We start from the raw sequence: 27,971 nt of genomic DNA on the forward strand, positions 1-27,971 counted from the left end.
TTTCTGTGATTTATTTTATTATAGAGATTGTAGTAGCAGTATCAGCAATAGTTTCTATTTTAGTAACTATAGTATTTAGTTGTATCTCAATAGTTTCTATAATAACTGCCGGTCTATTTTGTATTTGTAGTAGATATATACAGAAAGTGAAATCAGAACAATTCTCTGCTGCTGAGAAAAAGTATCAAAAGAAGAAAGAGTAGACAAAATAATAGAAAATTGTTTATAGTAAATAATAAACAGTTACTATTTTGATAGAAGATAGGGATAGAGATAGAAATAGTAATAGTAATAGTAGTAATAGTAATAGTAGTAATAACAATAGTAATACTAGTAATAATAGTAGTTATAATAATAGTGACAGAAATATTTTGAATATAAATAGTAATAGTAGTATAAATAATCAAAATCTGATTGTATTACAAAACAAATATTTATTTTGTCTTTGATATTTTAATAGAGAGATTATTCAATACAAGACAAATAATTCTGACAATTATATATTTTGTATTGATTGTTATTTTGATATAGTTAATTCTAAATATTATTATATCTATTGAAATAAAAATAAAAATAGTATTTGCAAATTGATATATTTTCAATTTCAGTTTATAATTGTTTTATAGATTAATAGATTCTAGATATCTATTATAATAATAGAGAATACTAAAATATTTATTGATATTTTAGATTGAGCTATTCAAATTCAAATAGTAGATTATATTGAGCTATCTGATAATTCGATTTTTGACTATAATAATATTCAGATTGATTGAACTATATTTTGTATTTGACAGACAGTATATTATTTATATATATTGATTTTCTTATTTTATTATATAATTTAGCAGTATTATATTCAATTTGGATTTATAGTTAATACTATTGATAAAGTAGAGAAGAATCAATACTATTTTGCTAAGGTTTTGCAGATAAAATAGATTTTTATCTAGTATTCTAATTCTTTTTCTGTTGATTTTTTATACTATTTATAGTATAAAGATTCTGGATACAATTTATAGTAAATAACTATTCAAAGTTTTTTTAGATCAATAGTAGATAAACTAGATTTTAGTAAAATCAAATATATTAATAGTATATTAAAACTGATAGATAATTTTTGTAGATTATAGTAAAATCAGTTTATAATCAATTCTGATTTGTTCTCTTTTTGCAGAGAGATTGTTTCAATTATATAGATATTGAAATAGATAGAATATATATAATTATATAATAGAAGATTTCTGGATAAAAATAAATAATTATATCTTTCTATTTGGACTAATATATATATTTTTTCTATAAAATAGTAATATCTTTTTTGTTTATATTTTAGTCTCTTTTTTTATATTTTTTTCTTTATATTTTTGCTCTTTTCTTTTATCTATTATTTATTTTATTCTATCTTTGCTTTTTTTATTATAGTCTGATACAGTTCTAAATAAATTTGGAGAAGTATTTTTTCTTTGTTGAAAACTTCAATCTATCAATATAGTTATTCTGATATAGAATCTCCAGAACAAGAATCTGAATCAACAATTTCTGTTTATTTTTTTGATACTGATAAATCTTCTTGAGATTTATATTTTATATTTATCAATTGTATTTAAATCAGTATTGATTCTATTGTTTCTGTTTTTTCAATTCAAGATAAAAATATCAATTTGTTCCAGTTTGCTCAAATAGTATTGTCTGGTCTTTTTTTTACTTTAAATTCTAAAGAGAGTCTTTTAATTTTAGTAGAAAATTTCTATATTAATCTGTTCTATATTGCTAATTTTATTATATTGTATAGATTTTTTAAACTTTATTTTTGTTTTGAATAAATCTCTATACTAAAATATTTTCAGTTTCAGTTTCTTTAGATTGACAGTCAACAAATATTGTCAAGATTTGCAATATTTGCTTGATTTTATAGATCAATAATCTCTCAAAAAAGAGTAAACCAAATATTGTTTTTTTTTATTCTGATTGCTATATAAATTGAGATTATTCAAAATACAATAAATATACAAAAAATTGTTTAGTATATTGATTGTTATTTATAATTATTTATAGAAATATATATAATTGTGATTATCTATTAAAATAAATTTGAATTGTTTTTGAATCTCTATTATTTTTGGTTTATTACTAAAATTGCATTAAATAGTTTTGTAAAATAATAATTATATTTTTGAAGAATTTTAGAATTCTCTATTTGGATTATTGCTCTGAGATAAAGAAAATAGATTATATTATATATATTTTATTTGTTGAGAACTATTTATAGATATTGCTGCAAAATAATCAAAATCCAATTGGAAATAATTTTTAGAATATTTAAAAAGAATAGTACTATTATTATTAGTATTTTCGCTATATAATAAAAAATAAAAGATATACTAATTGAATAGAAGTCAAATATAATTTTATTGAGACTGTCAGAATTTTGTTGCACTATTATTATATAGATATTTAAGATTATCTGCTGAATCAATATATTGTTTTCTAGATATATTTTTTTTATATTTTTTTGAGATTGAATTATTTAGATAGTTGTTTTTTTTTGTTTTTTTGTTTCTGATAGATATAAATAGTATTGCAGATATTGTTTATATAAATTTCTGGTTTCTATATATTGTATTCGGAAAACTATTTTTTCTATTTGATATAGAAATAGAATTCTTTCTATATTTATTTTTTATCTTAAATTTTTTCAATTTTCAATTTTTTGTTTTTATCTAGATCTGATAATAATAATAATTTTATCTATTTTTTATTTTATATTCTATTTATCTAAAAAAGAGATAGAAAATATATTATACAATTTTTTATATTTATCTGATAATTATAGATAATATATTTGCAATCTAATTTGTTTTCAGATTTGAAATAAATTAATCTATTGAAATAGAAATTTTCTTGTCTGATCTTTGAAATACAAATTTTTAATAAATAGTTTAATCAATTTATTCTTTTAAAATTCTTTTGAAATATATTTTTTATTTGTAATATTTCTAATACTGTTCTTAAATTTTTTGTATTGTTTTCTGAATTTTTTTATATACAATTTGTAATTATAATAATTGCAATTCTATCAAGAATATTTTTATTTTTTTGCTATCTTTGTGAAATTGAAAATTTGAATTGATATCTATAAAAGTTTGAAATAGAGTTTCTTAAATTATTTGATTTATAGTATTATTATATACAAATTGAATTATTTTAAGAAATTGAATTTAATTTATATATTATTTGTCTATAAAATAATATAGATAATTTTTCAAAATTTGATTTATTTGTTCAGTCTATTTATTTGTCTATAGATAGAAAATAGTTGAATATCAGAGTTTAATTTTTGAATAATAATATAATTCTGATCAGAATTTATTGATAAAAACAGATTTTCGATCTAATATAATTCTATTTGGATTTCTATATTCTAATTCAATTTGATTATAGAATAGTTCTATAAATTCAGCAGTATTGATTGTAGTAGATATAGAAATAAATCAAGAATATTTTATAAATCTATTAATAATAACAAGAATAGTATTAATTGTTTTTTTTTTGATAATCTATCTTGGTTAGTTCTATAATAAAATCTATTGTCAATTCTATAAAAATTTTTTATAGAACAGAGAATAATTGCAATTGTTTATAAGACTAATACTATAGAGTTTTGACTTCTTAATAAATTGTATATAATATAATATAGTTTTGTATTTTATTCTAAAATTCTTTCCAATAGTATTTCTATTAAAATAGCTCAATTATATAAATTCTTTCAAAATAATCTACTAAGAAATTATTATAATAGATCTGGATTAGTCTAGATCACAGATTGCCGACAATAAGAATATATAATCTATCAGTATAGTAAAGCAATCCTTTTGGATTTATATTCCAATATTTCTCTTTATATTTGTTCTTCAATAATACAGTCTTTTGCTCATGAATTATGGTATCTTCAAACTGTAATCAAATAACAAAATCTTCTAGCTTTTCTGAAATTCTCTTATATAAAACATTTTTGTACTCCGCAAATTCTGGAGAAACTTGATCTTGATTTATTATTGAATTATATTTGTTCTTGCCAGAGAATATTGGATTATCTTCAGGGAGCTGAAGAATTATATATATACAGACTCTTTTTTTACAAATTTTATCAAACTGATATACTGTAAATATCTCTATTTTGGATAATTTATTCTCGAATTATCAATAATTCTATTATAGAACTAATACAATATAATAGTCTATTAAGATTGTATTAGATAGAAATATTGAAGATCTGTCAAGTTTTGGATTTCTATCAACTATAATATAAAATTATTTTATAATCTTCTCGATATTTCTCAAATCTCTGAGAGCAATAGAAATAACCTAAATATTATAGATAGATATTTGTTTATTTTCAACAGTTTTGAGAATAAATACTGTGAATTCTATTTTCTAAAGCTGATACTTTTTTGTGAATTCAATACTAATTAAATTGATCTCTATATATATATATATATCTAGATTTGTATATATTTTGATATTGTTTCTAATATAGATCAGAATATAAACTTATACAATTGTTTCTATTTGAGAATATAAATCTAGATTTACAGAATCTATTCTGATTTTTTGTCTTTTCTCTGTCGATTTGTAATTGAATTATTCTTTATTTGTTGGATTTTTGAGATTTGCTGAGTTCTAGAATATTCTGGCTATATATAATTCTTCTGTCCACAATTATAGTATTCGATATTGGAGAATCTTTTTTTAGAATCTAAAAATAGACAGTTATTGCAAAAGGAATTCGAATTTATTTTATGATCAATTTTTTATTGTTTCGAAGAATAGAATAAATTGTTATCTTTTTGATTTGATTGATTTGAGAAATATTTTGATTGATTATGATTCCGAAAGTGATTAGAATAATTGTTATTGTTTTTTCTATTATATTTGTATTTTAGATATTGTCTTTTTTTATTTATAAAGTATTAGTATTTCTTAATAGTATTAATCTATTGTTCTCTTATAATAGAAGCCGGATATATATTATTTTAAATTCTAATAGTGAAATTGTCACAGGAACCTGTGTCAAATATACTTGTGCGCTACCTATACCTTATATATATGTAGTTTGGGAATATCGAAGCGAGAGCTTCGATATTGTGGTCTCTTTTGGCCGAGTGGTAATCTATAAACCCAAACAATAGAACCTACCCGTTACAATATCTCTCTAAACTGAATACCAATAGAATTTCTGGATTAGTTATAGCTCTATATATATCTATTACAATTTTGGAGACAATATCTCTATCTAAGAATAGATTGTTCTATCTCTATCTATACTCGGATCAAGTTCTTTATAAAAGAAGAAAATAGTTATCACAGGAATCTGTGTTAAATATATTTGTGCGCTATCTATATCTTATATATATATAGTTTGGGAATATCGAAACAAGAGCTTTGATATTGTGGTCTTTTTTGGTCGAGTGGTAATCTATAAATCCAAATAATAGAATCTATCTGTTACAATTATCAAAATTGATTTATTTAATTATTTCAACAATTTTTTTTTACTTTGATTATAGTAACTTGAATATTAAATAAATAAATATTGATTATTATAAAAAATTTTGAGAACTAAAATTCAGAAACTCTATTCAAAATTCTAATATTACTATGGCAATATTCAATCAAAAAAATAAAAAAAAAATATATAGAAATTGAATTAATCTTTATATATTTCAATTTTTAGTTTCAAATAAAAACAATTATCTATTTCTATATATTTATTTATATCTAAAATAATATCAAAATATATATAGATATTGATATCTATTGAGATCTGAGGGGTGAAGTTGCATGTTTTGGTAATGTCTTAGACTAGCAGCATTATATACAGATGGGTAAGCACATGCCCGTTCGGTCATATACGGATGCCCTAACACTAAGGCTGGCTGCTTGTACGGTAGCCGTATCCTACCGGAATAGCAGTCCCGGGATCTCACTATATAGAAATAGATTTTGTCAATTGTAAATTTGTTTAAATATATTATTTTGGTCAAATTAAATATAATATTTTTGGGGGAAAATAATAGAATAACAAAATATCTCTATATATAATATATATATAATTTCAATTATTAAATACAATTTTTAGAGAATTAGATATAAATTTTTATATATTTATATTATAATTAATAAAAATTATTGTCTTTTTAGATTCTTAGTATTATTATTGAATATAACTATTTAGAAAATATAAATTATATTAATATCTTAATAGAAATAATAATAATTTGAATACAAAAAAAATCTAAAAAATTTGACTTTTTTCAGAAAATAAAAAAACATAATCAAAAATTAAAAATAGATATTTTTTAAATTAATAGAATTTCAAAATATATTCAAAATATTGAATCTTAAAATTATAATATTATAAAAGAAAATAGATTATTTAATTGAAATCAAAAAAAATTATTTTGTATAGTCCAATCTATTCTTTATAAATAGAATTTAGTAAATATATTTATTCTATTTATATTCAAAAAATAGAATATTGTATTTTTATATTAATTATTGAGAATTGAACAAATTTTCAATTAAAAATGAATATCTTTTTATTTTTTATATCTAAAATTTTTGACTATCTTTTTGAAATCACATTTTTTAGTAAAATAGATATATAGAATATATATTACTGAATTTGTATTTTAAAAAAAGCAGAAAATTGTATTCTAAAATATAGTTATTTTGAATATATAATTATATTTTTTGGATTTATTAATATATTTATAATATTTTATAGTTTTTTTGATATAATCTATATTATATATTTAAATAGTATTTTAATTTTTCTTGAAATATAAAAAGAATATATAGAATATCTAAATCTAATTCTTAAAAAAATAAGAAAAAAATAATTATTTATCAAAATTTCAAAATTAGATCTATACAATATCTATAGACCGGCCCAGCTGGACAGTCTATAGACAGAATATAGACAGACTCTTCAGAAATCAGTCCAGCTATAGACCGCTCAGATATTCAGCGCCGGCCCAGTTGTGGAACAAGTTTAGAATCTTGATTAAAATATATAATTTTATAAAAACTTGATAATAATAGAGTTGTATTGATATTAATATAGTTTAATCTATATTTGAATAGAATATAGTAAATAGTTTTTTTAATAATTTATTATAATTTGTTATAGTTAAATATATATTTTTGAAACAGAGAAAAATTACTGTATATAATAATACAAAAATTGGATCTATCTCTGGATCTGCTGGGCATACCCGCGGGTACCCCCGCCCATTAATGGGCCGCCCATGATGGATAGACCTTTCAAAAATTTGTCCATAGACTGTTCAGTGTATAGATCTATTCAAAATATAGTTTCTATAGATTAAGAATAGAATTTCTTAGATTTGTTATTGAATAGAAAAATATTTCTATAAATTTAAAATAGATTCGAACTATATAAAAATAGAAAAATTTGAATTTTTCTTGGGTTCTATAATTTTTATCAAAATTTATCAAAAAATATTTTCTAATTATATTATTTTTTATAGAATTTTTTAAGAAAAAAAAATTGAAGAATATTAGATTGCATAATAGAGATTTGAAAAATTTTTAAGATTTATATAATATTTTCTCAATAATTCTTTTATTATTTTGATCTAGAAGAATTTATTAGAATTAAAATTATATTAAATTTTAGAATAATAGGAAATTTTTTAATAATCAAATAATCAAAAAATATAATATTCAATTATTTTCTATTGTTAAAAATTTTTTATCTATAGAACATTATTATTTATTATCAGATCAAAAATTATTTGCAATTATTTATTTATTCAAATATTGATATCAAATTGAATTTCTAATAAACTATTATAATTTGAAACTATTTATAGATCAATTAAGAATCAATAAAAAAAAACTAAATAATATCTATTCTTAATATTTTTCGATTTTGTAATCTATTATTATTTAGATAAAATAAATTCAGTAGATAGATTATTCTATATTTTTGATAAAAAGAGATCTCTATTAGTCAAAGAGATTTTGAAATCAATTTATAAATAAATTATAACTATTTTATTTATAAAGATATAATAAAATTTTATAAATATAGTATTATTTTAAAAATAATAATAAGAAAACAGAAATAAATAAATATAATTATATTGGTTTATAGAAATCTGTAACAGATAGATTCTATTGTTTGGGTTTATAGATTACCACTCAGCCAAAAGAGACCACAATATCGAAGCTCTCGCTTGAATATTCCCAAACTATATATAAGATATAGATAATGTATAAGTATATTTGACACAGGATTTTCCTGTGACAACTATCTTAGTATTTTATTACAGATTATAATTAATATTACTAAGCTAGATTTATCAAAAATTATAAGAATAATTAAAAAATAATTAAAAAATAAATCAGTTTCAATATTCAATTTCTTTGGTATTCAACAATAAATATAGTATAGTTAATTATAATATTAAAGATATTTTTGATATTAAAATATAGATTATATATAGAAAAATAAATCAAAATTATTTTGCAAAATAATATTAGAAAACAAAAAAATTCTGATATAACTATATTTTTATTTTTTATATTCTATATAGAAATAGTATTTTCAGAAACTATAATAATAGTATTGTTAATTTTAATTTTATAAATTCAAATAAAAATTAATTAAAACTAATAGAAATTATTATAAATTCTATAAAACAATTATAGTAGATTAATATTTAATTGAATTTAAATTAAAAAATATTATATCTAGAAACAAATTTTATTATCTTTTTATAGAAGAAATAAATAATTGAATTTATACAATTTCAATTATATTTGATAATTAGAATAGTATTTATAGAAATACAAAATACAATTTCAACAATATATTTTTCCGAATATTATATATATTATATAATACTATAATATCGGCTATAGTATTGACAACAACTGCCGATGATGATATCATTAATTGCCACTATGTGGCAATTCAGGTCAAATGACCATTCTATTCACCACCATCAAATTAACATAAATAGGGCCATCATCCCCGGTCTAGATGATCAGAACCATCTTCTCTATTTTATTTCAATCTTGACAATTTGAAAATTTCCTATTTGGGACTACTCCACTCTGCTACTAAGACTATTAGTCATCCCTACTACTAGTCTTCACAATTTTATATAAAATATAAAAAATAATAGAGAATTCAATTATTAAAAAATAGAAATTGAGAACAATATTGATAATATTTCTAGAATCAAAAGTTTTATTGAATTCTATATTATTATTATTTTATTATTATTTCTAGTTCTATCTCGAATATAATTTTAATTTTATATACGATTTATAGTATTTTCAGTATTACTGAAAAATCAGTAGCAATAGCTAAAATAGCTATAATTGAAACAACTATATTTAAAACAATAACTACCAAAATAGTAGCAATAATAGAAATTAAAATAGAAATTGATATAATGAAAATATTAAAGAAAAATTTTTTTAAAAATAGAATTGAAAGAAAACAAAGATTATAGATAGAGATTTGAAGAGAAAAGATATCAAAAAATCTATTTTTTTATTTAAACCTTTATACAAAATTTGTCACAGGATTCCAAACAAAGAACCTGGAGAATAATACAGTGAAGCTATAGAGCTTATCTCTTTCGATAAAGCTACCGATTTTTATACTTCGAACCCGATTCAATACTGCTTCTTTCTTGAAGAAGATATATAAGAAAAAGATTGAATAATCTGCTTATATTATTCTGATTTCTTGAAGATTTTTCAAGAACCAGTCTCTTTATATATTCTACTAAATAATTGAATTGATCTTCTGTTTTTCTTTTTTTATTCTTCTTTTATTTAGTTAACAAATACTAGTTTATATTTTAGTACTATTATAATTCTGATTTTTTTTGATTATCTAAGAAAAATAATAGTATTTTTGATCTATTGCAATTCTATTGCTGATTCTGAGATCTCTATTAAAATTATATTAATAATCTGGCAAATTTTGTATTCAATTTGTATTCAATCTGATCTGATCTTTTAATCCAAAATTGAATTAATATTTGAGATTAATATTAAAAAAACTGTTTAGAATAGAACAATTAGTCTAAATATCTTATTTTGAGAATAAATAAATTGATTTTATATTAACAACAGAAAATTTTAATAAAATTGACAAAGATAAAGATAAATTTTTGGTTTTTTGAATAGATTCTTAGAAAATAGAAATATCAAAAAATATTCTAGAAATTAATTGAGAATAAAAGATATATTAGACTTTTTGAAAAAAGATTTAAATACAAATTGATTTTTTTATTCTATTTTGATATTGATTTATATCTAAAATCTAATAAAATCAAAAATATTAAAATTATAAATTTATTATCAAATTTATATAATAGAAACAGAAATTCTGAATTAATAGTCTAAATATAATTTTTGAAAATAATTTTAATATTTATCAAATAGATAATATCAAAATCAATAAAATAATATAATATTTAAATATCTATTACTAAGACAAATAGATATTGTATTATATTCAAAAATAATATAATTTGATTATAAATATATAAAAATATTTTTTAGAATAGATTCAAATTTTTATTTATAATATATAGAATTTTGAAAAAGATATTTGTATTGAATACAATAAATTTTGATAGAAATTCAAAAAGAATCTATAGAATTTTTATAATCAATTTGAAAATTATAAATATTATTTAATATATATATTTAAAAAAGAATATATTATATAATTTTGATTCAAATTGAACTAATATTTTATTATTAGAATTGAAAACAATATATATTTAGTTTTCTATTATAAAAGAATATTAGATTGATATTATTAAAAATTATTAATATTTTATAAAAAAATAATATCTGAAATATAAATATAATATAAAAAATAATAATAATTCTTTTAATTATTTTTAGAACTATAATTAATTAAAATATTTTTTAAATCAATCAAATTAAAAGAATAACAATTTATTCTATTTTTTGAAACAATAAAGAATTAATTATAAAATAGATTTGAATTTTTTTTTTGAAATAGCTATTTGTTTTCAGATTCTAGAAAAAGATTTTTCAATATCGAATACTATAATTATAAACAGAAAAATTATATATATTCAGAATATTCTAAAATTCAGCAAATCTCAAAAATCCAATAAATAATAGATATTTCAATTATAAATTGATAAAAAAATAAAGAATTAAAATAGATTCTATAGATCTAGATTTATATTTTCAAATAGAAATAGTTATATAAATTTATATTTTGATCTATATTGAAAATAAAATATATATAGATCTAAATATATATAGAGATCAATTTGATTAATATTAAATTTGCAAAAGAATATTAGTTTTAGAAAATAAAATTTATAGTATCTATTTTTGAAATTGTTAAAAATAAAGAAATATTTATTTATAATATTTAGATAGTTTCTATTATTTTCAGAAATTCAAAAAATATTGAAAAGATTATAAAATAATTCTATATTGCAGTTGATAAAAATCTAAGATTTGATAGATTTCTAATATTTTTATCTAATATAACTTTGATAGATTATTATTAGATCTGTATACTGGATAATCTATAGACAGATTTTTGAAAGGTCTATCCATCATAGGCGGCCCATCAATAGATAGGGATATCCGCGGGTATATCCAGCAGATCCAGGGGTGAATCCAATTTTTGTATTATTATATACAGTAATTTTTCTCTGTTTCAAAAATATATATTTAACTATAACAAATTATAATAAATTATTAAAAAAACTATTTACTATATTCTATTCAAATATAGATTAAACTATATTAATATCAATACAATTATATTATTATCAAGTTTCTATAAAATTATATATTTTAATCAAGATTCTAAATTTGTTCCACAACTGGGCCGGCGCTGAATATCTGAGCGGTCTATAGCTGGACTGATTTCTGAAAAGTCTGTCTATAGATATTACATAGATCTAATTATTGTATTATATTAGTTTTATAACAGAATTATTAATAATTTAAAAATAGATTATTCAAAATAGAGATATTTACAATATATTAATTTAATAAAATCTATATATATAATTCTCTAGTTTTCTAAAGATAATCTAATATTTTCTAATAAAAATAAATATAATTGAATAACAAATCAAAATTAAATTTCTCCAAAATTTGTAAAGTATAAAAATATATTTCAAATATAAAATTTATAGATTATACTATCTAGAAAAGAGATAGATTATAAAATTGAATTTTAAAAGAATATTATATTTTTATATAGATTTATATATTCTTTTTTTGCAGATAGAATTGAAAATTCTATAAAAATATTTTAATAAAAATCTAAAAAATAATTGAATCAGATTCTCTATAAATTCTATCAGAATTTTTATTTTGTTTATTCCAAAAAAATAGAAATTTTTGATTATATATTAATTATTAAGAATTAAACAAAATTTTTATTAAAAACAGATATTTTTTATTTTTTATTTCAGAGATTTTTGGCTATCTATTAGATATTAATTTCTTTGATAAAATAAATATATATTCTAGATATTATTATATTAGAATCAACAAAAATCAAAAATAAAAGATTTGTCACAGGAAAATCCTGTGTCAAATATACTTGTGCGCTATCTATATCTTATATATATATAGTTTGGGAATATCGAAGCTCGAGCTTCGATATTGTGATCTCTTTTGGCCGAATGATAATCTATAAACCCAAACAATAGAATCTATTCATTACAAGATTATATTTTATATCTACTATAAATACTATAAATATATAATTATATTATTTGATTTTATCAATATTCTAATAATATTTCACAACTATATCTATATAATATTTGCAGAATTACTAAATACTATTTATATTATATATTTAGATAATATATTGATCTTTTCAAGAATCTGCAAAAAATATATAATTTATTTTCAAAAATTATTCAAAAAACTATAAAAAATTCAATTTTTTGCAAAGTCTGTTAAATATATATTCTATCAATCTGAAATTGAATTCTTTGAATTTATTATAGATCAATAAAAAATAATTATAGATTAACAATAAATCAAGATTATTTTGAGATAGAAACTATTTCAAATCTATTACAATATATAGATATTTCTGGATTTCTATAATTTTTATTAACAATTTATTTAAGATTATTTATTTATTATTTTATTTTTTATTGAATTTTTTTTTTAAAAAAAATAAAAATAGAAAAAAATTAGAATCTATATAATTGAACAAAAAAAAGATAAAAGTATTTTGTACTCTATTCAAAATATTTATAAAAATATTAGTATTACAATTTTTTGATTCTGCAAAATCTATTTATATAAAGACAGATATCTCTGGATTTGATATAGCAGAGATATTATTTCAATTGTATAAAAAAATATAGTATTCAGTAGTATTCTGATCAAAAAAATTTATATCTATAAAATATAATTATATTATTTTGGAATAAAAACTATATATTATTGTATAATCTTTTAAATACTGATAATAATATTTTTAAAAAAATAGATATTGTATTAAGATTCTCTTTAATTATAATAATTTGAAATTATTTATATAGCAATCCAAAATCAATAGAAAACAGATTAGATAATATCTATATTTGATTTTATTTGATTTTATTTGATTTTATTGGATTTTATTTGATTTTATTTGATTTTATTTGATTTTATTATTTTTTATTGATTAGATAAAACAAATTCTATTAATAGATTATCTCAAATTCCTGAAATTGAGAAATTCTCTTCTATTAAGAAAATATTGAAATCTCTTTATAATTGATTCAGATTCAAAATAATAATAATTATTCAAGAATTGTTTATAGTTAATAGATTATTTGAGAAAAAATATAGAGAAAATATTTTATATTTAGTAAGAACTAATATATTGATTTATAGAGAATTATAGAATATAGATATTTATTTTATTAATAATTTGTTTGATAATTCAATTTATAAGAATATTATTATATATATAGAATATATTTTCTATATAAATTGAATATAAATTATAAATAATAGAAATAATATTGTCACAGAATCTCTGACAAAGGATCTGAAGAATAATACAGTGAAACTATAGAGTTTACCTCTGTCGGTAAAGCTACAGATCTTTACACTTCAAATCCGATTCAATACCGCTTCTTTCTTGAAGAAAATATATAAAGCAAAAGTTGAATAACTTTGCTTGTCTTATTCTGATTGCTTGAAGATTCTTCAAGAATCAGTCTTTTTTGTATATTCTACTAAATAATTGAATTGATTTTCTATTTTTTTTTCTTCTATTATTCTCTTATCTAGTCAACAAATACTAGTTTATACCTTAGTACTATTAAAATTCTAATTCTTCTTCTTTGACTATCTGAGAAAAATAATGGCACTCTCAATCTGTTGCAATTCTATTACTGATCTTGAGATCTCTATAGAAACTGCACCGATAATCTAGCAGAGATTATACTCAATTTATATCCGATCTGATTCAATTGCTAAGTCCAAAATTGAACTGATATCTAAGATTGATACTGAAGAAACTGTTTATAATAGAACAACTAGTTTGGATATCTCGATTCAAAAATAAGACAAATCAGTCTTGAATCAATAGTAGAAGATTCTAATAAGATCAACAAAAATAAAAATAAAATATTCAATTCTCTCAAGCAAACTCTTAGAAAACAGAGATATCAGAAAAAAATATTTCAGAAAACAATTGAAAATAAGAAATATACTAGATTTCTTGAAAAAGAGTTTAAACAAAAATTAGCTTTTTTATTCTGTCTCAATATTGATTTATATTCAAAATCCAATAGAATCAAGAATATCAAGATTATAAATTTTATCACCAAATTTATATAACAGAAATATAAATTCTAGATCAATAGTTTAAATATTATCTTTAAAAACAATTCTAATATCTATCAAATAGATAATATCAAAATCAATAAGACAATACAATATTTAGATATCTACTGCCGAGACAAATAGATATTGTATTATATTCAAAGATAGTATAATTCGATTATAAATATATAGAAATATTTCTTAGAATAGATTCAAAATTTTATCTATAATATATAGAATTTTGAGTGAGATATTGTGAAGACTAGTAGTAGGGATGACTAATAGTCTTAATAGCAGAGGGGAGTAGTCCCAAATAGGAAATTTTCAAATTGTTGAGATTGAAATAAAATAGAGAAGATGGTGCTAATCATCTAGGCTGGGGTGATGGCCCTATTTATGTTAATTTGATGATAGTGAATAGAATGGTCATTTGACCTGAATTGCCACATAGTGGCAATTAATGATGTGAAGACTAGTAGTAGGGATGACTAATAGTCTTAATAGCAGAGGGGAGTAGTCCCAAATAGGAAATTTTCATGTGAAGACTAGTAGTAGGGATGACTAATAGTCTTAATAGCAGAGGGGAGTAGTCCCAAATAGGAAATTTTCAAATTGTTAAGATTGAAATAAAATAGAGAAGATGGTTTTTTATCATCTAGGCGGGGGTGATGGCCTTATTTATGTTAATTTGATGGTGGTGAATAGAATGGTCATTTGACCTGAATTGCCATATAGTGGCAATTAATGATATCATCATCGGCAGTTGTTGTCAATACTATAGCCGATATTATAGTATTTATAATATATATAATATAATATTCAGAAATGATATCATCATCGGTAGTTGCAGTGAATACTATAGCCGATATACTATAGTATAGTATTATATAATATATATAATATAATATTCAGAAATAATAAATATATAATTTGGATTTTTTTAATTTAAAAAATAATTTATATTAGAATTAAAATTATTTTGATCAAAATATAAATTGAATTTATTTCTATTTAAATTTAATTTAGAATTGTATAGATTTTTTGATTTTTTGATTTTATTTTTTGTTATTGAATCAATTGAAAAATAAATTATATTTTTGTATTTTTATTTTAATTAATCCCTATATATTTTATATTATTTCTATCTATTTTATTCAAATAATAAATTTATTTATTCTAGAATATATAAAATAAATAGTATTTTAGATCTACAAAATAATAATCAAAGATTTATGATTTTTTATCAATTTAATAATAATAAAAATATTTTTGTTATATATTAAAATAAAATTTTAATTTTTGAAATATCTCTAACTATTCAAATATTTATTATTATTATTTTCAAAATATTTTTTTAGTAGTTTAATTATTTTTATAATCAATATCAAAATATTTGATTTCAGCAAAATTTTTCATTTTCTTATTTTTATAAATTCTAGAATTATTTTAAAAAATATAATCAAATTGAAAAAAAATTTCTTTGTTTCCAAATACTAAATAATTTTTTGAATTTATCAATTTTAAAATTTTCTACTTTTTTTCTATTTTTTGATTTCAATTTATCTATAATTTGCAAATAGATTATTTGATAAATTCTCTATATATATTTTAAAGACTTAAACAATAAATTTCTTAAAAATAAATATAAACTACTAAAAATTCTTTAAAATATTTAATTCTATACTTTTTTGTCTCAAAATCTATTATATCAAATTCTATAATTTCTCTGATTTATATTCTATATTCAATAAAATTTTCTAATTGATCTAGAATTAATTCAATCTCAGATCAATAGAGATTAAAAGAAATATATATAATAAATCCAGAATAGATATTATAAAAGAATATAGAATTTCAATATATTGTCACAGAAATCTATATCAAATATATTTATACACTATCTATACTTTATATATATATAGTTTAGAAATATCAAAGCAAGAGTTTCAATATTGTAGTCTTTTTTGACCGAATAGTAATCTATAAATCCAAATAATAGAATCTATCTGTTACAATTATATCAAAACTTTTTATATAGTTCAGATTGCTGAATCTGGAAATAATACTAGAATCTTGTCTATTCTAGATCGTTGATTTGAATCCGGCTGCTAGCAAAATCCTCTGGTAAAATATATCTCCCTGAACTGAATACCGATAGATTTTCTAGATTAATTATAGCTCTGTATAATATATCTCCCTGAACTGAACACCGATGGAATTTCTGGATTAGTTATAGCTCTATATATATTTACTACGATTTTGGAGACAATATCTCTATCTAAAAATAGACTGTTCTATCTCTATCTGTGCTCGGATCGAGTTCTTTGTGAAAGGGGAAGATAGTTGTCACAGAAACCCGTGTCAAATATACTTGTGCGCTACCTATATCTTATATATATATAGTTTGGGAATATCGAAGCGAGAGTTTCGATATTGTGGTCTCTTTTGGCCGAGTGGTAATCTGTAAACCCAAACAATAGAATCTACCTGTTATATATATAGAGAATACTATTTTCAATTCTTAGATAATCAATTAAAAAAATTAGAATTATAATAGTTACTAAATTGTCAGACTAAAGATCTATAACTAAACAAAAATATCAGATAATAGAAATCAGATAAAATGGATTGATATACAGGCTGGTTCTTTGTAACTGTACTAAGGTACAAGCTAGCACTTGTTGACTAGATGAGAGGATAATGGAAGAAAAAGAACAGAAGATCAATTCAATCACTTAGTAGGATATACAGAGAGACTGATTCTTGAAGAATCTTCAAGCAATCAGGATAATCCGAACGAAGTCATTCAACCTCCTCCTCACGTGCTTTCTTCGAGGAAGAAGCGGTGTCGAATCGGGTTCGAAGCGTGAAGATTAGTAGCTTCACCGAAAGAGGTAAGCTCTATGGCTTCACCGTATCATACTTCGGATCCGTTGTCAGGGATCCCGTGACATACTTGAAAAATTCAAGAATCCTGAATATATATATAATCTTATATACGCTAGAATTCGGGTGGGTCTCTATATACAGATGATCCGAAAGGATTTAGATTTCGGATCGACATCGAGTGCTTGGGATATTAAAATTTGTTTTATTTTGGACTAATATAAGTATACAGGACTAGCTATGTATATTCACCTAAAACCGTATATGGCTGGTCCAGTGAATATACAAACAGCAATTTGAACAGGAACAGCGTAACAATCAGAATATTAGTCCCTAAGACTTTACATTTAAGACCATACATATAGCCACGTGTCGTGGCAGTCTATATATTGATGGCCTTTTTCCCTACCCATTCTTCTCTCATATCCACTATTGTTGGTAATGGGACCGCAACCTTCTTTATATACAGCAGGCCGTTACCTCTCACACACACAAAGATATTTGTTTTTCTTGGCCGAGCCCGGAATCCAGTATATCTGAATGGAATCTTTGATCTAGGGAAATTTACCAGTCGAATATAACCATTGATCAGTTTCTATCGTAAAGCTCTTAGACTTCAAAGAAATGCTCAATGGCGGGATTATTCCTCTGCGGGAACTATCAGTTTTATGCTCAATTCCTGTTTACGGCTAAATAATAAGATATCTTTCAACTATTCTAATGATCAGTAGCCTGTGCATACACGTAAGATCCTATTCGTATGGATCGATATAGCCTAGTACAAACTAGGACTAAGGCTCCGTATTGTATACGATTTATCATTTCGATGCATTTTACGCAATCTATATTTGATTGCCCGGGATTTTTTATTCTTGACCAATCATCATAGAACGAGTCCATGAAATTTGCCGTCTAGACGACTCCAAAATTGTTTACATGTTCCAAGCTTCACACTCGATCCGTTGACAGTCCACAGCATCTCCACGTTATCTGTTAGACGATGTCTTAGCTGCGTGATCTTCAAGTTTTCTACGTCATTTCGTCCGTTAACTACAAGAGACACCACTCGGCTTGGTGTCTTTCCGCACTTAACGTTTTTTACGATATCCAATTGAGCCTTCTCAGTCTCCGCAGAGGAATTATATAAATTCCTCCCTTCTAGAATTCAACACGAAACAATCCTACAATTATTACCCCGCCATTGAAGTTGAAAATCGATCTATTATGCGTCCATATCTATTCATCGGGCTTCTCAGTCTTTTTTACAGGCATGTCAATGTATATGCCCCTGGCCTTGAGCGTGTCTATTCGCTAGATCGGGCAACCCAAGGAATCAGCATTTCTGCCAATAGTCGCACGTTCCTGTCGCAGCGCTACTCGACAACTGCTGCCCCCCCCATATAGTAGAGCTTCTTGCCGACAATTCAACCAAGCTATATCCAGACACCACTTGGAATTCATATAACTCCAGTGACTCCACTTCTGATTCATACCGAACCTTTGTCAGTGTTGACGGTGCCCGGATTGGACCGGACGGACGATATTGGGTGGTTGATGGCGGCTCCCCTGGCCTGAACGGCTCGACCAGGCTTGTTGGTGTGAACCTTACCAAAGACACTGTTGATAAACTATGTTATCTGGATGAAATAAAAGCATCGGACAGTGGTATTGATGATGTTCGGTTCAGTGCCTCAGGAAAGATTTCATAGCTGAGTGATACCGCCGGTGTTCTCCTCGTTCTGAACCTCACGACAGGCCATGGTGTTCGTATGCTAGCTGGCTCTGACTCTGCTAGGGCATGGTTCCCAATGATGTACAATGGTTTGCTTGTCCCCAGATATGGAGCCTCAGTAAGTGCTCTTGCAGCAGGACTTGACCAGATTGAAGCGCTCGCCTGACGGGAAATATCTATACTACTAGCCTTGCAATGGTGGCTTATATCGCATTGAGACCGCATTTGTGGACGCTACTCTCACGAACACAACCATGGCTGCCACACTCGAAGACTATACAGAACCATTTGCTCTTACCCCTTCTACTGGCGGTACATCCATTGATGGTGATGGCAATATTTATATCAGCGATACAAACCTTTAGGCTATTTGGAAAGGTACTCCGGAGGGACGTGTAACTATTCTTGTTCAAGATGATGCCCTTCTTTAAACTGATCTTATATGGGTGACTTCGGACAAAAAATTGTGGCTTCCTGCATCCCAGATGCGCCCAGGCGGCAATGGCCTTATGGCCAAGGGTCCTAACTATGTCTTCACGTACCCTATCCATGCCGGACCTTCACCACTTGACCATGCTTGACCATTGATATAGAGTTAGCCAGTCGCTTTTCAGGGACCCCAGAACCATTTTTTTGAGCTCTAGAGTCTCTATTGAATCTTTATGGACAATTTACTCCCTGGCAAAACCGGTTCAAATCCGATTGTTTTGTTTTACCCTGCCGATTCTTTTGATATCTAAAAGTCCTGTCAATTGGCTTGGACAATACATCTCAAGTTCATCGTTATCTTTGATTTCTGGATTTTTTGATCATTAGGCGATCAAATAGGGCAAGGTTTATACTCTCTTCGGCCATTCAATTCTCTCTCTAGAAGCATTCGTACTAATGGAGCCTTCGCGTCAATCACTCTCTTCAGAAATAGCACAATAATGGCGACTAGTGGTCTAGATCTAGTCATAGTAGAAGGCATTGTACGAATTCTCCTAATGCTGCGCTTTTTCCTTATCAATGATATTTATATGACCAACATTTCCAGATGTCAGTCGATACTGCAGACTCGTCATTAATTAAATTGCCTCACAGATTAATTATGATAGCTATAAATGCTATTATATTATAGTTAGTATTGTTCAAAGACCCAAAATAAGATGGCTTTTATACATAGTATGTATAGTATATTTATTGGGGTAGTTCTATTTTAGGAATAGCCACGTTCTGCTGCAAACGGCGAACGACCAAAGCGGAGTGTTTATCGATCTGGCCACCTCACGAGCTGCCTTCATCTTTCTGCCCCCCCCTTCTTCTCTTTTCCCATTTCATCACCATTCTACCCTCCCCTTTCTCTTCTTTTTTTTTGTTGGGTCTAGGATCTTATTTTCTGATTTTCTCTTCGGTGGCCCTTGTTGGCCACTATGCTTTTTTGAAGTCCTTCTCTGTCACTCATTTCGATCGATCCGGTTCTCTCACCCCCCCTTTACCCTAACATCAACATTTTCCACAATCGTTCTTGGGAACTAAAGCGAACACAATATGGCGGCAATGGATACTGCCACGACAACGGGAGCCCAGCATAATACCGACTTGCGCTACAGAAATGTCGGGGATGGAAAGTCTCAAGCAGGTGTGCCGCCTGTACCTGAGATAGATACGAAGAAAATCAGGGCTGGCCAGGTAAACCTTCGTTTAGTTTGCCCTATAGTAGAATGAGATCATTAACTAATTTCTTGCGGAAATGATAGTCTCCATCCTTTCTGCATGTCCTAGCTCGCTGGGAGCCGATGATTGCCCCGATTGTTCTGACAGCTCTCGCACTCTTCACTCGGCTTTATCGCATCGGTCGCTCCAACATTGTCACCTGGGACGAAGCTCAGTAAGGCCAAATTTTATATTACTATCGATTCAAGGCTCTTTCTCACCATTATATCTTCTTAGTTTCGGAAAATTCGGTTCCCACTACCTGAAGCGCGAGTTCTATTTCGATGTCCACCCTCCCCTCGGAAAGATGCTGGTAGGCCTTTCTGGCTACCTGGCCGGATACAATGGGTCGTTTGAATTTAAATCCGGCGAGAAATACCCGGAAGATGTAAACTTCACTTTCATGCGCGCTTTCAATGCTGCCTTTGGCATAGTTTGTGTGCCTTTGGCCTACTATACTGCTCGCGAGTTGAATTTCCGCCGTGCCACTGTATGGTTGATCAGTCTGATGGTTCTCTTCGAAAACTCATACGCCACCATTTCCCGATTCATTCTCCTAGACTCGATGCTCCTTTGCTTCACGTTCACCACGACATTGTGCTGGGCGAGATTCCATCGCCTGCAGCGCTCTAGCTTCTCCCTAGAGTGGTATATCTGGCTTGGCTTGACAGGTCTCAGCATCGGTTGTGTCTGCAGTGTGAAATGGGTCGGATTCTTCTGCACTGCGATCGTTGGCCTTTACACCATTGAGGATCTATGGAACAAATTTGGTGACCTGAAGATGCCACAGGTGAGTTGTTTATGGGTGGTTGCCAACAGTATTTGTCTAATCATCACATTTCTAGGCCGTGCTCGCAAAGCATCTTGTTGCTCGTGTAGGAGGATTGATCGTCATCCCCATTCTGGTCTACATGTTCTCCTTCTACCTTCACTTCCTCGTACTCGCCAACAGCGGCCCCGGTGATGCTCAGATGAGTTCGTTGTTCCAGGCCAACTTGCGCGGCACTGAAGTCGGCAAGGATAGCCCACTTGAAATTGCACATGGATCGCGCGTCACTTTGAAGAACATGGGCTATGGCGGTGGTCTTCTGCATTCCCACATCCAAACATACCCGGAGGGTTCGAACCAACAACAGGTCACTTGCTATCACCATAAAGATGCTAACAACGATTGGTTCATCTACCCCAACCGAAATGAACCGGAATTCGACGCCAATGGTGATCTGAAGTTCATTGGTGATGGGGATGTTATTCGCCTCATTCACGGACAGACTGGCCGAAATCTGCACTCACACGCCATACAAGCACCTCTTACCAAGTCTCACTGGGAAGTCTCATCCTATGGAAACACCACCATTGGAGACGATAAGGATCATTGGCAGATCGAAGTGGTAGATGATGCTGCTTCTCGGGACTATTCTAAGGTCAGAACACTCACCACTGCTTTCCGACTTCGCCATCCAGTGCTGGGTTGCTATTTGCGGGCTGGCAACGTGAACCTGCCACAATGGGGTTTCAAACAAATTGAGACAACCTGTACGAAGGAGAACAAGCCTGGTGATGTCTATACTCACTGGAATGTGGAATCCCACACCAATGATCGCCGTAAGTCATTCTTCGAGAAACACAATATAGCAAAACTAACTGTCCGCTGAAAGTACCCCCTGGTGACCCTGGATCGTACAAATCGCCTTTCCTTAAGGACTTTATTCACTTGAACGTTGCTATGATGACATCGAATAATGCTTTGGTGCCTGATCCCGACAAGCAGGATGACCTTGCTTCGAAATTCTGGCAATGGCCAATCTTGAACGTCGGTCTGCGCATGTGTTCCTGGGATGATAGTGTTGTGAAGTACTATCTTCTTGGTAATCCGTTTGTTTACTGGGGAAGCTCTGCTGGTCTTGTTGGATTTGGCCTCCTGTTCCTTTGGTATCTCCTGCGCTGGCAGAGAGGTTACCAGGATCTCAGCCAAGCTGATATCGATCATTTCCACTACTCCGGTCTCTACCCTGTCATTGGCTGGGTCTTACACTACCTCCCGTTCATCATTATGGCTCGCGTCACCTACGTTCACCATTATTACCCGGCCCTTTACTATGCCATCCTTACGTTTGGATTTTGTATTGATTGGGTCACCCGCAGGATGGGTGTCAAGATTTCCACTGTCGTGTATGCTGTTCTCTATGCAGTCATCATTGGCCTATTTATCCATTTCCGAGCAATTGTATTTGGCATGGAGGGCTCTAATCAACAGTGGGCTCATTTGCGTTGGCTGCCAGGCTGGAAGATCTCAAACTGAGAAAGATGACCCCTGGCTTGAGAGGAGAGGTCTCTTGATTTACAAAATTCGTGGTTAATTTGCGTCTTGGCATGTGGCATACTGGTTGTAATAGGTGTCTGGATTTGTTCAAGATTAGCAAATAGCTTATTATCGATGAGGCTATGTAGAATAAAGTTGAATTTGTCAAATTATTTAGCTTGTCTGTCAAAGCAAACGAAAAGAAAAACGGCTATCGCCTGAGAAACCAGCAGATTAGCACATGGGTTAATCCTGGTATCTCTATATATGCCAAAGAGAATATTTATAAGAACCTAGATAACCCATCAGGGTCAGATCAGCATGCTAGATTATGTTTCACGAATTTGCATCTAGCAGCAACCTCGGCCCCAGCCACTACCTTTGCGCATGGCATCATCCATGCCCAGGGTGACTGTCCGCGGTACGCCTGTATTTGTTCCCCCGGACGCACCAAACCCTTTCACACCACTGCGCCTATCATTTAGGTCGTATTTCCCGACTTCAATATTGCGATAAATTCGCTCAGCAACTTCAAGGAATGCGCGCTCCACGCCATCGCCTGATTTAGCACTGGTTTCTACATAGCGTACTATGTTATTCATTCGGCACCATTCTTCTGCTTCTTCACGAGTAACCTGTCTTTGATTCGACCCGGAACTCTGACCAGCCAAATCCATTTTATTACCGACGAGAATGACCACGATACCCTCTTCCGCAATCTGACGCAAATCATGAAGCCACTGCGTACATGAGACGAAGGTCGAACGTCTTGATATATCGAATACGAGTAGAGCGCCGGATGCACCACGGAAATAAGAACGGGTGATCGATTTGTATGTTTCCTGGCCGGCAGTATCCCACAGGGACAATTTCATACGTTTTTGTGTAGGAGGGTTCTGCGGTTTCCGAGGAGGACTGGGAAGACCTGAGGTGGCGGAATCCTCGGGGGTAGCCTCACTGGTAGAAGTAGTCGGATTCAGGGCAAGCTCATCAATTCCCAATTCGTTTGAAGCCGGTGGACCAACTGGGACAATTCTGGAGCCGAATTCAACTCCTATGGTGACATCATGAGAAGGGGAGAAGCGGCCCTCACAAAGGCGAATGGTAAGCTATATACCCGATAGGGTGATTAGAAAGTGAACAAGAAAGAAAGATAAGAAAGAAACGGATTTCCTACACTAGATTTGCCGGTGCCAGAATCACCAATGCAGACAAGCTTAGCGATATAGTCCCATGGCTGTGACATGGAGAGCAGTTATCGGAGAGCAGGTAGCTGTCGAGTATAGCGACAGACTAGTATATGCCGTGGAACATCCGATCATACGGCAGCCAGATAATAAAACACAGCTAATAAAAGATAGTAAAGGCTTTGAAGATGGTAAAAAAATCACAGACTCGATCTTGCGAGAGAATAGAAAGAGTTGCGGCCCAGCTTGCCCGGATGATCTCCAAGCGCGACTTGCTGAGTCAGCTATCGTGACCTGCGCGGATGACGAGATGATCCCACGACGTCCTGCACCTTCACACTTTGCACTTTACATCACCTGAAGGGTTTCTCTTTTGACGAAGATTGATCAGGCTGGCATTCTGTGACTATCTCGTCCCTTCTTCCGGAGTTCTTTTTCTCTCAAACTTCTCTTATGCCTAGCCTATTTCGACTGCGGTCGTATAGCTTCCCCCTCTTATCTCTCTCATCTCCACTCAAATCATATCTCCCAGTAGTGGGCCATGTTCTCTGAATGTACGCCTTTTTTCTTATGTCTCTTTTTGCGTAGTTAAAACACCACTTATCGGTGACTCCTGGCTAATCACAAAGGTATTTTTTCTTAGATGCGTCTCGATTCCTTGCTCAGTCGCAGTCGAGGATAGCATCTCGTCCGGACGAGCTCCAGATAACCGGACGAGCCAACCCAAATCAACGACAAACTAGTTCTCGAAACCCCTCCTCCCGCTCCTTCCTGAGAACAGGCGACCCATATCGATCTGGAGCTTCTCAGATTTCAAATTTCCCTTTTGCCTCTCGCGTGTCTGCCCAACCAGCTCCTTTGTTTTACGGCACTCCCGATGAATTTCGGGAAGAAGATGACGAAACTGAAAGGGAACGTGAAATCGCCGATTTTTATGCCTTACAACGGTCAAGGCGAAATTTCGGTGATAGTAACCTAAAGGATTCTTCCGAACTCGACGAGTCAATAGATTCTGCAGAAGCGGATGGTGGGAATACTTCTTATGATAACCGGCCTGGGAATGGCAAAGGTATCAAGAGCTCGTGGCGCGGCGAAAAGGGAATGCCCACTACTCATCACTCTCGAATCGAAACTGTTCCGGAGAATATGGAGCATAGCTCTGGGTCCTACATGGAGACTAGAGACGGCAAAACTGGTGGAAATCTGGTTGATATCGGACTAGAAGATTCATTTCGACCGGACAGGAGCGGTGATCAGTCTCCATCTAACGCCGTCACCGGTGCTGATCCTCCAATTCAGCGATTCCGTGAGCAGCCGTCTCTGAATGAGGGGTTCTCTGACTTCGCTGCAGGTGCGGGTGCAGGTGTATCGAAATCGTCGTCGAGACTACCTAAGGCTTTCCCCCCCGATGAATCAAGACCACCAAGTTCATCAGGATCATCTCATGGACTGAGCTCGCCTCTTGTATCAGAAGCCTCTATGCATGACTCCTTTTGGGGCCAGTTGTTTCTGATTGCTTTAGCTAGTCTGTTCGCCACATCTTTTCTTGTCTACTTGCACACGTCCACCCCATCCGGTGACAAGTCTAAATGGGGTGATACTATCTACTTCACCGTTCACAAATCATTCTTTCTCCTAGGAGTTTATACTCTCGTTGCGATCTTCGTGTCGCTTATATGGCTCGCCCTCCTTCGGTCCTACGTGCGGCTACTAGTCCACGTAATAATTGTTGCTGTGCCTGTCATTCTCTACTCCTTTTCTCTGTACCCGTTTATATCGAGTTTCAAAGGTACATGGCATGGCACAAGCATTCAAGATAAAGTTATGCGATGGGGCTCCATTGTCCCGTTTTTGATGGCTAGTCTATGGACCTACAATGTTCTCCGGGGTCGTCGATCAATCGGAAAGGCAATTGGGGTTCTTGAATTTTCATGCCGCATCTTGGCCGCAAATCCCGAACTCCTTGCCCTAGGACTGGGAGTTCTCATCTGCGTTGTGTCCTGGACCTGGATCTGGATGCTCATGTTTACCCGTGTCTTCCTTGGAGGCCATCTAGCAGGACCGAAATCATTTATCATCGATGTCGGTAGTTGGTGGCTAGGCGTTTATTTCGTGTTGTTCTATCTTTGGTCAATTGGAGTGATTGCAGGAATTCAACGCTCTGTCACAGCAGCGACTGTGAGCCAGTGGTACTTCCATCGTCTAGCCAACCCAGCACCGTCTTCAAGGCAGATTGTTCAGGCGGCAATTGTCCATGCCACTTCAACTCTTTTCGGTACCATTTGCCTATCACGCTTGGTTGGCCTACTCGTCCGACTGCCTCTCATTCTGCTACCATCCCGTCTCTCATCACTCCTCAGCCTTTTTGCTTACTCACTAATACCGACACCAATCGCTTACCTAACCAACCCTTTGTCTCTCACATACGCGGCGATTCATTCGCAGCCGTTGGTCACCTCTTCCCGCGGACTCAGTCAAATGGCCATATTGGCTCCATCTGCTGCCTCAACATCTCTTCATCCAGGGACTTTCTCACGTTCCCCGGGATCTTCGACGTCTCTACTCTCCTATAGGCTTTCGAAGTTGATATTACATGCTACTCGCTTTATGATGTCATTAGCTCTTGGTTTCGGTGGCTGGGTCACCACAGCTCGAAGCTTGACTATGTCCAGCACTGGAGGCACAATAAAGGGTAGCTTATACGCTTATGTCGTTGGGTTGATCGCAGGAACGATCGGCTGGAGTATCCTGGGCTCCATCGAAAGTGTCATTGCCGACATAGTCGATGCTTTGGTCATCTGCTGGGCGAGTGAAGTCGGGATATATGGTCGAGAGGCTCGCTACTGTCCTGACGCTGGGTGGTTATTTAGTGACCATGACACCAGTACACAACCTGCTTATCGCCAAGTTTGACCAGCTATTTTTCATTTCTACACTCGTGTTAAAGCGAATACCATTTCTTGTTTCTATTTCCCTGTGTTTTCTACGATTGAAGCATTTTATTTCTTTTCCATGATTTCTTATTTTCTTCCCTTTTACCCTTGGTGTTGACTGGGGTAGATGGAACATGGGAGGCGTTTGGTCATCAGATAGGAAGCCAAGATAGTGAAATTTGACAGCTTAGCGATTGCGCTCTCTAGTGTCTTTAGCGGCGTCGTCTCTAGCACTGCTGGTTTAAATTGACAGAACAGGTTGAATCTGCATAATCCACTGTCCTGTATAATTGCCCAATAGCTGCTGTACTTATTGCTAATATGTCTTCTTC

At 29.4% G+C, this 27,971-nt stretch overlaps 4 protein-coding genes across 4 annotated transcripts; 3 read left to right on the forward strand and 1 right to left on the reverse strand.

The window, feature by feature from the left end:
• Positions 1 to 19,601: 19,601 nt before the first annotated feature.
• On the forward strand, positions 19,602 to 19,887 carry N7469_009711 (uncharacterized protein; the record flags this gene model as incomplete). Its single annotated transcript, XM_056648616.1, has 2 exons — positions 19,602 to 19,640; positions 19,711 to 19,887. The coding sequence occupies 2 exons, from the start codon at positions 19,602 to 19,604 to the stop codon at positions 19,885 to 19,887; spliced, it is 216 nt and encodes a 71-aa protein (XP_056495747.1).
• A 1,165-nt stretch (positions 19,888 to 21,052) lies between these two features.
• Positions 21,053 to 23,519, forward strand: pmt2 (uncharacterized protein; the record flags this gene model as incomplete). Its single annotated transcript, XM_056648617.1, has 5 exons — positions 21,053 to 21,193; positions 21,262 to 21,392; positions 21,455 to 22,007; positions 22,063 to 22,822; positions 22,876 to 23,519. 5 exons carry the CDS (start codon positions 21,053 to 21,055, stop codon positions 23,517 to 23,519), a joined length of 2,229 nt encoding a protein of 742 aa, XP_056495748.1.
• A 350-nt stretch (positions 23,520 to 23,869) lies between these two features.
• Positions 23,870 to 24,765, reverse strand: N7469_009713 (uncharacterized protein; the record flags this gene model as incomplete). Its single annotated transcript, XM_056648618.1, has 2 exons — positions 23,870 to 24,628; positions 24,697 to 24,765. 2 exons carry the CDS (start codon positions 24,763 to 24,765, stop codon positions 23,870 to 23,872), a joined length of 828 nt encoding a protein of 275 aa, XP_056495749.1.
• Positions 24,766 to 25,247: 482 nt separating this feature from the next.
• On the forward strand, positions 25,248 to 27,619 carry N7469_009714 (uncharacterized protein; the record flags this gene model as incomplete). Its single annotated transcript, XM_056648619.1, has 2 exons — positions 25,248 to 25,260; positions 25,350 to 27,619. 2 exons carry the CDS (start codon positions 25,248 to 25,250, stop codon positions 27,617 to 27,619), a joined length of 2,283 nt encoding a protein of 760 aa, XP_056495750.1.
• Positions 27,620 to 27,971: the final 352 nt, after the last annotated feature.

This window comes from Penicillium citrinum (genome assembly GCF_028827155.1).
Source record: "Penicillium citrinum strain IBT 23319 chromosome Unknown utg000009l:1.0-4274883.0:1.0-4276374.0, whole genome shotgun sequence".
NCBI classification, from domain to species: Eukaryota; Fungi; Ascomycota; class Eurotiomycetes; order Eurotiales; family Aspergillaceae; genus Penicillium; species Penicillium citrinum.